General features: G+C 35.4%; 1 protein-coding gene across 1 annotated transcript; it reads left to right on the top strand.

Annotated features, from left to right (window-relative positions):
- The first annotated feature begins 2,142 nt into the window (after positions 1-2,142).
- LOC125853067 (uncharacterized) lies at positions 2,143-3,198 on the top strand. Its single transcript, XM_049532738.1, has 2 exons — positions 2,143-2,396; positions 2,622-3,198. The coding sequence occupies exons 1-2, from the start codon at positions 2,143-2,145 to the stop codon at positions 3,196-3,198; spliced, it is 831 nt and encodes a 276-aa protein (XP_049388695.1).
- Positions 3,199-10,530: the final 7,332 nt, after the last annotated feature.

The following is a 10,530-nucleotide window of genomic DNA, read 5'->3' as shown; positions in this document are numbered from 1 at the left end:
CGTGATCGTGACCCATGGTGCGCTTAAGCGAACCCCACCTATAGGCCCTTTGCTTTCACAACCAGGGTCTCGCTAATGCAAACATTGCGATCGCGAGGTACCCTTAGTAAAAGCGAGGCACACTAGCAACAAAAATATCAGCTAACTTTCAAATCATTGAATGGACCCTCGGGGTTCGTTCGTAACCCTGTACACACAAACCACATATGAAAATTGATGCTTGATGGGATTAGCATTTGCCCTAAGCAGAGTTTTCGTATAATAATTGTTATAAGTCTAGTATTCAGATGGCCCCATTTGAGGCGTTGTATGGAAGACAGTGTAGATCTCCAATTGATTAGTTTGATTTGCTTGGCATGTACTCTCTAGATTGAGACTTGCTTAGAGATGCTATGAAGTAGGTCTATATGATTTAGGGTAGACTATTGATAGCCCAGAGTCGACACAAGAGTTATGTTGATCGGAGAGTTCAAGCTCTAGTATTTATGGAGGCTGATCATGTTTAGCTTCGAGTGTCCCTCTTGAATTATGTGATGAAATTCAGAAAGACGGGCAATCTTATCCCTAGATTCATTGGACTTTTTAAGATTTTGAGCCAAGTGGGAGAGGTGGCCTATAAGTTGTCCTTGCCACCTAGATTGTCAGTTATTCATCCTGTGTTTCATGTATCGATACTTCATAAGTATGCGCCGAATGAATCTCATGTGCTTTCACTTGATTCATTTGTATTGGGTCTAGAATTGTCCTTTGAGGAGGAGCCTATAGCTATTTTGGATAGAAAGGTCTGAAAGCTTAAGATCAAGAAGATTGCTTCACTGAAGGTGCAGTGGAAGCACCGTTCAGTTGGTGAGGCAACTTAGGAGATAAAGTCAGATATGTGTGCCAGATATCCTTAGCTTTTTTATGCTTTAGGTACTTTCTTTTGCTTTATGTTCGAGGACGAACACGGTTTTAGTGGTGAATAATGTAATGACCTGGAAGATCATTTTTTGAAACTTTAATAAAATTACCATTTTTCTCCTCCTGAATCGACCCCAAGTCATTTATGATTGAGTTTTGAAATTTGATTTAAAACTTTGAGTAAAGAGTTGTGATTATGAAAAAATTTAAAATTTAAAGGCTAAAGTTGTTAAAAAGAGAGTTTTGGTGTCTTTCGAAGTTTCGAGTGTCGAAATGAAATTTTGTTGATTCCATCAATCTGAAATGTGTAAATTGGTCTAAGAGAGTTGTCGATTTTAGAACACATTTTTCTCTAGTTTCCGGACGTCGTGGTTGTTTCTTGACGTTTAGACTTTTACATTTCCAAACCAAGTCAATTACATTAGTTTAGGTTTATAAATATCATTTTGACTATTTTTAAGTCATTATTCATAATGTGAGGCTCTAACTTAAGTCATAGAATTTTCGGTGTGTTACAGGGACCTGCAATGGTTCTCGAGTACTGGCCACGTCCAGGTTATAGGCTCGGGGCGTGACAGGTATTTGTACTATTGATTCTAGACCGACCCATTAGTGGGGGACTCGGCCTAGCCCCGTTCGATAGCTCGATAATTTTTTGACTGGGTCGGTCTGACCCGACCCTATTAACAAGTTTAAAGTTCATCTTTAATTCTTGATTCCTCTTTATATTGTTCTTTTGTTCTTAAGTTCTACAACACGTTATTAGCACGAAACTCTAACATCATTTCGATTTTTCCAAGTTAAGCTTCTAGTATGTATTCATACACTTAATTCTAATTATTAATCACTCTAATATAATACACTACATATTATGAAATGTTAAGGTGTTAAACAATGCATGTATATTTTGGTAGTTATACAATGGACTATATATAAGTCTAAAAGTTTATTTCTCACCTAATCATAAAGTAAATTATGTTATTTTAAGTTAGTTAAATTTTTATTTTAATAAAAAAAATTCTCTAGCAATTTTGCTAGAAATTATTTAAGTTATATGTTAGGCAGAATGTCCATTTAAATTGCTAGAAAGTTTGATACTAACACATTAATTTACTAGTTGATGTTACTTTGTACAATAACATGTGTCATGTTATTATCATTGATAAGAAAAAGTTAATTAATAAATTATTTACTCACTATTTATTTTAGTCTAATTTAATTATTTTATATGATAGTTTTATTATGTCAAATTTATCAAAGCTTGAGTTCGTGGCACTTGACATTTCTGAAAATAATTACTTATCATGGGTACTCGATGCTAAAATTCACCTTGACGCTAAAGGTCATGGTGCCACTATTACTAATGGTAATACAACGTTGAGTCAAGACATAGTAAAGGCAATGATTTTCCTTCGTCATCATCTGGATGAACGATTGAAGGTTGAATACCTTACGGTGAATGATCCACTTGAATTATGGACTGGTTTGAAGGAAAGGTATGACCACCTTAAGGCAAAGGTATTGCCAAGGGCTCGTTATGAATGGATTCACTTACGGTTACAAGATTTTAAAACTATATGTGAATATAATTCTGTTGTATACAAAATTACTTCCCGATTGAAATTATGTGGGAAAGATATAAAAGATGAGGACATGTTGGAAAAGACTCTCACAACTTTTCACACCTCAAATTTGGTATTACACCATTGATACCGTGAAAGGGGATTCAAAAAATATTTTGAGTTGATCTCATGCCTTCTTGTGGCTGAGCAACATAATACTCCTTTATTGAAAACCCATGAGGCCCGTCCCACGGGAACTGCTCTGTTATTGGAAGCAAATAAGGTTGAAGCACATGGCCAGTCTAAAGAAGACAAAATACAAATCAGGGCCAAAATAATGTGTGGACGTGGCAATGGCAGAGGACGATATAATAATCGTTGTCGTGGTGGTCGCCACAAAAGGGAGAACAATATGGGTTCTCAAAGCAATCCTTCAAGAGGCAATCATCGTCGTTGTGGCATGAAAGAGCATTGGAAGAATGAATGCAGAGCAGCTGAGCATTTTGTTAGACTTTATCAAGATTCTTTGAAAAGAAAAGGAAATAAAAATGGTGCATCTTCTTCTAATGCTCGGGTAGAGTCACACTTGTCTTATAAAAATGATGTCGAGGCAGGGCCTTCACAAAAATATGATGACAATATTGAAGAAAATTTGGCTTTAAAAGATGATGATTTTGATGACCTTGATGATATTACTCATTTGGAAGTTGAAGACTTCTTTGGAGATCAAAACTAATATTTGATCATTTGATTGGGGAAAATAATTATGTTATTTTATTTATGTGCTTTTAATTGTTATGTTTTTCCTTATATTGTTTTTATATTCAGAAAAAAGTACTTTTATTTTCTTGCAAAGTTGTTGATTTTCATATTTCATATGATGTACTTTTATTTTATGAAGATAAATAAAATTCTTCAATCTTCAATTGGTTCAAGATGAGTAATGGAGATATGTGTTTTCTTGATAGTGCTACAACTCACACTATTTTAAGAGAAAAGAAATATTTCTCTAATTTGATTATGAAAAAGGCTTATGGTAATACAATATCTAGTAGTGCAAAATTAATTGAGGGCTCTGGAAGAGTGGCCTTATTACTACCTGAAGGAACGATATTAACTATTAAAAATGCATTGTATTATAGAAAGTCTCAAAGAAACTTATTAAGTTTCAAGGTTATTCGCCAAAAATGGCTATCATGTTGACACTGCCAATGAAAGAAAGGTTGAATACCTTTATATTACTACTGTAAAATTGGCGCAAAAGTATGTGCATGAAAATTACTCGCAGTTTCTTCTAGATTGTACCATACAAGTATTAGTATGGTTGAATCACATGCCATGGTAAACAAAGGGTTTACTAATCATAATGATTTTATCATTTGACATGATCGGTTGGGCCATCCCGGTTATAATATGATGCGCAAAATTATTGAAAATTCACATGGGCATACTTTGAAGAATCAGAAATTCTTCAATCGAAGAAATTCTCTTGTGTTGCTTGTTCTCAAGAAAAGTTGGTTATTAAACCATCAGCAGCTAAGGTTAGGATTAAATCCCCTGCATTTCTAGAACATATACAAGGTGATATATGTGGGGTAATTCACCATCCATGTGGGTCATTTAAATATTATATGGTCTTGATAGATGTATCTACAAGATGGTCACATGTGTGCTTATTATCAACTCGCAATATGGCTTTTGTGAGGTTTTTGGTTCAAATAATAAGATTAAGAGCATAATTTCCAGATTGTGCAATAAAGACAATTCATCTTGATAATGCTGGTGAGTTTACATTGCAAGCCTTTAATGATTATTGTTTGTCCACTGGGATAACAATTGAACATCCAATTGCTTATGTTCACACTCAAAATGGTCTAGCGGAATCTTTGATTAAGCGCCTCCGATTGATAGCTAGACTATTGTTAATGAGGACAAAGTTGATTGTTTCAATATGGGGACATGCTATTTTGCATGCAGCAACATTGGTGCTCATAATGCCAACTAGTTATCATGAATTCTCTCCATTATAGTTGGTGTTTGGTCATGAACCAAATATTTCCCATCTTAGAATTTTTAGGTGCACAATATATGCTCTAATTGCCCCATCGCTACGCACAAAGATGGATCCCCAAAGAAGGTTGGGGGTGTATGTTGGGTATGAATCTCCTTCTATTATCAAATATTTGGAACCTATGACAGGAGATTTATTTACGGCAAGATTTGTTGATTGTCATTTTGATGAATCAGTATACCCAACATTATGGGGAGAACATAAGCAGTTAGAAAAAAAGATAGATTGGAATTCATTATCCCTGTTTCATTTATATCTCGAACAAATCAATGTAAGCAAGAGGTTAAAAAGATAATTTATTTGCAAAATGCTGCAAACAAACTGCCAGATGCATTTACTAATCTTCCAAGGGTTACTACATCTTATATTCTAGCTGCAAATGTTCCAATTCGAATTGATGTCCTAGTAGGACAAATTGCTAAAGCAAATGAGTCTAAACCACGTTTAAAACATGGTAGGCCAATTGGTTAAAAGTATAAAAATCCTCAAAAAATAAAAAGAACAAATGATCATGAAGATCATATCATAGAGGAAATTGCTCAAGAAAAGCTCCGAGACATAACAAATGATAAGACCACAGAGAAGGTCCAAATAACTGAAAATATTGAGATGAAGAAATCTCAATAAGTTATGTCTCGACGAGAAAAAGGTGGAATCGAAATAATATTGTGGTGGACAATATTTTTACTTATAATGTTGTTGTTGAAATAATGCAACAAGGTGAGGATTTTGAACAAAAATTTGTCAATTAATGCAAACAGAGAAATGATTGGCCAAAATGGAAGGACGCATTCAAGCAGAATTGACTTCACTTGAAAAACGTAATTTTTTTGGACCAATAATCCGAACACCCGAAGGTGTCAAGCCAGTGGGGTACAAATGGTTTTTTGTGTGAAAATGAAATGAAAAAGGTGAAGTCGTAAGATATAAAGCATGACTTGTGGCACAAGGTTTTTCGCAAATGTCTGACATTGATTATGTGGAGACATATTCTCCTATAGTGGATGCAATTACCTTCAGATATCTAATAAATCTGGCAGTTCATGAAATGCTTGAAATGCGTCTAATAGATGTTCTCACAGCCTATTTATATGGCTTATTAGACCACAATATTTTCATAAAAATTCCTGAAGCATTCACAATGTGCCTGAAGCATATAAAAATTAGCAAGAAACTTGTTTGATAAGGCTTCAGAAATCGTTGTATGGATTGAAATAATCAGGGCGGATGTGGTACAAAAGTCTTGGCCAATTTTTGCTAAAGAAAGGGTACAAAAAAGACCATATTTGTCTTGTGTTTGATTTTGTTATAATAGTTGTGTATGTTGATTATTTAAATATCATTGGCACTCTTAAAGAGCTTTCAAAAACTATTGAATGTCTAACGAAAGAATTTGAAATGAAAGATCTTGGTAAGACAAAATGTTGTCTTGGCCTACAGATTGAGCATTTGAAAAATGGAATATTTGTCCATCAATCAACATACACAGAAAAGATTTTAAAGCGATTGTACATGGATAAATCACATTCATTGAGTACCTCGATGGTTGTGAGATCTCTTGACATACATGAAGATCCATTTTGACCTCAGAAAAATGATGAAGAGCTTTTTGGCTATGAAACTCCATATCTTTGTGCCATTGGGGCGCTAATGTATCTTGCCAATAATAGTCGACCAGATATCTATTTTGCAGTAAGTTTATTGGCAAGATTCAGCTCGTCCCCAACAAAGAGACATTAGAATAGAGTCAAACATATATTTAGATATCTTTAGGGAACCATTGATATGTGATTATTTCATTCTAATAAATCCAAGTAAAAAATGATTAGTTATGCAGATGCTGGTTATTTGTCTAACCCATATAAAGCTTAGACAGGATATTTATTTACATATGAAGGCACAACAATATCTTGACATTCAATGAAGCAAATATTAATTGCTACTTCTTCAAATCATGCAGAAATAATAACCATCCATGAAGCAAGTCAGGAGTGTGTTTGGTTGAGATCATTGACTCAATATATGCAATAAATGTGTGGTTTTCCTATGAAAAAAAGATATTCCAACTACATTGTACGAAGACAATGTTGCATGTATAGCTCAGCTGAAGAGAGGATACATTAAAGGAGATAGAGCAAAACACATTTCACCAAAAATCTTTTTCACTCATGATCTATAGAATAAAGGTGAAATAAATGTTCAACAAATTTGCCCAGTTGATAATTTAGCGAATCTGTTCACTAAAGCATTACCAACATCAACATTTGAAAAGTTGGTATCCAAGATTAGAATGCGTCGTCTCCAAGAAATTAAATGATTTTTGCAACATTGGGAGCAAACTACGCGCTCCACCCTTTTTCCCTTGGCCTAGGTTTTATCCCAATGGATTTTTCTAGCAAGGTTTTTAACGAGGCAACAAACAAAGCGTATTACATGATATGTGTACTCTTTTGTCCTTCACTAAGATTTTCCCCACGTGTTTTTTTCTTAGTAAGGTTTTAACGAGGCATATTATCTATCAATGGTCATCCAAGGAGGAGTGTTGTAAATCATTTTGGTGGTTAAATATATGACCATAACTCTTTGGTTAATTCCCTCCTTTATGAGTAGTAATGTTGTTGATAATGTGGTCAAATGGATGACCATAACTCCTAGGTTAATTTCATCCTTTATTGGTAGTAATGTTGTTGATAATATGGTTAAATGGATGACCATAACTCCTAGGTTTATTTCCTCCTTAATGGGTAGTAATCCTCATGGTTTAATGTAAGGTTTGTGACACCCTTTGGTACTCCTCAATCTAATCTTATAAATAGTGATGTTGAGAATAATGGTAAATACATTTGAAAGAAAGAAAGTTAGCTTATATTGTTCCTCTTGTCTTCCTCTTTATATTGTTCGTTTGTTCTTAAGTTTTACAATACAACTCATATAGTATAAATTAGTTAATAATTTCCTATTTAAAACTCCCAATTCCAATGGTAGTCATTAGTTTGAATTTCATTAACAAATTATAAGTTGTCTAACCATGCTTTTTGTGGGATTCAACACAACCTTATTGGATTATTATATTTTGATATCAACCCTTTAATCCCAATTGATGGTGTAGTTTGGGCGACATCATAATACCAAAGAAGTGATGAAATATTCACGAATTATGAATATGATGATTGATGAGTCCTACATTTTGACTCATTTAGGGCTTGGTTTTCATAGTTTATTGTCCTCAAATGCCTAATTTATTCTCTAAACTGATGTTAAAGTGTTGATTTGTAGCAATTAAGACAAGGACATTATTGGGCAAAATGGAGCTAAAAAAATGAAAAAGGCTGAAGATAACAAAAGCTGAGAATCGCCAAAGCAACTCGGTGACTCGCCAAGTGGCACTTCAGCTCGACTAAAGTTCCAGACTGTCAGCACTGGGACAAGCCAACTTGGCGATGGATTTGGACATTTGACGGACCACTGGCCAGATCAGTGACACATTCTGGATCGCCTAAAGTTATAGAACTTCGAGGATAAAAAGACAAAGCAGACCAGCGATGGACAAGAGTGATTGGCGCAATGCCGACCTGGTCGGTGACGCCCGACTTACCTCACCTAATGGTCCTTGCAGCCAAAATTTGAGAAACTATAAATTGAATTTTAAGAAAAGTTTTAGAGGTCCTGATTTTATTTTCCAAGTCCAGTTTTAGTTTTCTTCCATTTTTAGAGTCTTTCTGTATTTTCATCATTGTAAAACAATATTGAAGGGTTATTCAAGTAGACTTGGATTGGGTCTTTGATTTTTATCACTTTGGATCATTTTAGAAGACTTGAATTGCAATACCCAGACCATGAAGAATGTATTTGGTATTCATTTCTATCTTTTTATGATGCTTGGCTAAAACCCCAATTCTTGGGGTGTGATCATGTGATTATTTATCTAATTAGCTTATGGGTATTCTTGTTTAATAATGTAAATGTTGTTTTATTGTGGGTTTGATTGATAGTTGAGTAGTAATTTATGAATTGTAGTTGCAAATACAATTTTAGCTAATGTTTTGAGCTTACTCGCGAGAGAGGTTTTGAAACTAAGGTTATCAATTGATGATTGTTGTGTGTGGGTTGTTATGGGTTCAGCTCGAGAGAGTGAATCTTAACTCACTCCTACCTATCTAGCTCGAGAGAGTAGATAATTAATTAAGGTTTTGGGTTGTTTTGTAAGGTAAAGCTTGTCGAGGTTCGAGGAAACTCTCTTGAACCGTAATAGTTGTTTGAGAGAAAACTATTGCACCGATAGTCTAGCCTACCCACAGTGATTCATCACTTTATTAATAAACTTCAATTACCCATATAGTGAAATTAGCTTATAATCGATCACTTCCCGAGAATTCCTTCCTACTTGTCTAATCCCTTGTTTTAGTGCTTATCGTAGTTGTTAATTGACACATTTAAATCCCTTCATTTGACATTTGTTGTCAAATCATTGACTTATTTTGTTTGATGTCAACAATGTCTACTTCTATAACCGATTAGAATCACATTTTTACTTCTTAATTGAATTCCATAATGTACCACTCCCTGTGGGTTCGACCCCAACTCTTTGTTGGGTTTTATACTAGATAACGATTGCTTACACCTAGTATTGGATAGGGTGTACTTTGAGCGTTTATCAAAAATGGTGCCGCTATCGGGGAGTGGTGTTATTGAATTCTTTTTTTGAAGTTGGTTTGTGATTTTTATTGTGTTATAGTTGAACCCTTTTATTATTTTTTTTTGTTTTCTTTGTGCACAGGCAACGAAATGAGTGTCAATGGAAGCAATGTCAGTTAATTGGGCAATAATGATGATATTAGCCATCTGAATTATGTGAATGATGTACCGGTGAATGTGGTACATTTGGGTGGTGTTGGTGTTATCCGCTTGCTTCAAGATGAGGGAAATGCGGTGTTCCACATGACAAGCACGATGCTACAACTCTTGAAATGAAAGGGTTATTTGGTGGCTTGGAGCATGAGGACCGGGATGATCATAATAGAAATTTCGTGGATGTTTATGGTCCTTTCTCATTCAAGAACATATCCCAAGAGTCCGTTCTAATCAGATTGTTCCCTTTTTCGTAGATGGGAAAGGCTACAAGTAGTTAGCCGACCTACCTAGGGACTCCATTACAACTTGGGATGAATTGACCGAAGCATTCTACACAAGGTTCTTTCCTTATTCAAGGATGATGACGTTGATTGATAATATCCAAGGTTTCAAACCCTTGGATGGTGAGCCAATCCACGAGACTTGGCTATGTTTTCAGAAGTTGCTACTTCAATGTCCGACTCAAGGACTCCCAAACAACATCTTGCTACAGTATTTCTACTTGCTACAGTATTTCTACCGGAGTCTAGATTTAGTTAACAAAAGGAGTGGCTGATCAACTTGTCCAAGGTGGTATCATGCAGCAGCCTTTTGAGATTGCTTCTACTTTATTTGATGGTATGACCAAGATCAATCGAGCTTGGTATACAAGAGAGGACTAAGTGTCTCCTTTGACATTTAGGATGATGAAGGAACAAATTTAAAAAGACCAAGAGCGAGACCAAAACATGGCTAAAATGATGACTCAATTGGATCTCTTGGTAAAAAATGCAATGAATAGTGGTACTAGAGTCATGAATGTTGTTGGTGTGAGCGGGGTGAACCCCGATGAGGCACATTTTGAGACTCTTTACAATGAGGAAGTGAGCTTCCTTGCAAATCAAGGTGGTGGTTTCTGTCCGAGCTATCCTAGGCCGGGTTGGAATCAAGGTTGGAATAGAGAACGTGATGACGGTTGGAGAGACCGTGAAAGGGAATTGCATGATAGTAATGCAAGTTGGAAAGAGAGAGATGGGGACAAGGAGATATATGTACCTCTCCATGAGCATCAAAAGTCCAAAGATCAAAGGGTTGACCCGGAGAATTTCCGCACCGAAGATATGCTCTCACGCATTCTCAACAAAGTGGAAGGGTCAGACAAAGTGT

The sequence above is a fragment of the Solanum stenotomum genome, unplaced genomic scaffold, assembly GCF_019186545.1.
Source record: "Solanum stenotomum isolate F172 unplaced genomic scaffold, ASM1918654v1 scaffold8608, whole genome shotgun sequence".
NCBI classification, from domain to species: domain Eukaryota; kingdom Viridiplantae; phylum Streptophyta; class Magnoliopsida; order Solanales; family Solanaceae; genus Solanum; species Solanum stenotomum.
The sequence above is the reverse complement of the archived record's forward strand: the minus strand, read 5'-3'. Positions and strand labels throughout refer to the sequence as shown.

What these genes read in the sequence shown, in the direction of transcription:
- LOC125853067 (XM_049532738.1), top strand. Translation starts at nt 2,143, where the DNA reads ATGTCAAATTTATCAAAGCTTGAGTTCGTGGCACTTGACATTTCTGAA. An exon ending in TGGACTGGTTTGAAGGAAAG is followed by an intron (nt 2,397 to 2,621) that starts GTATGACCACCT and finishes ATACCGTGAAAG; the next exon opens with GGGATTCAAAAAATATTTTG.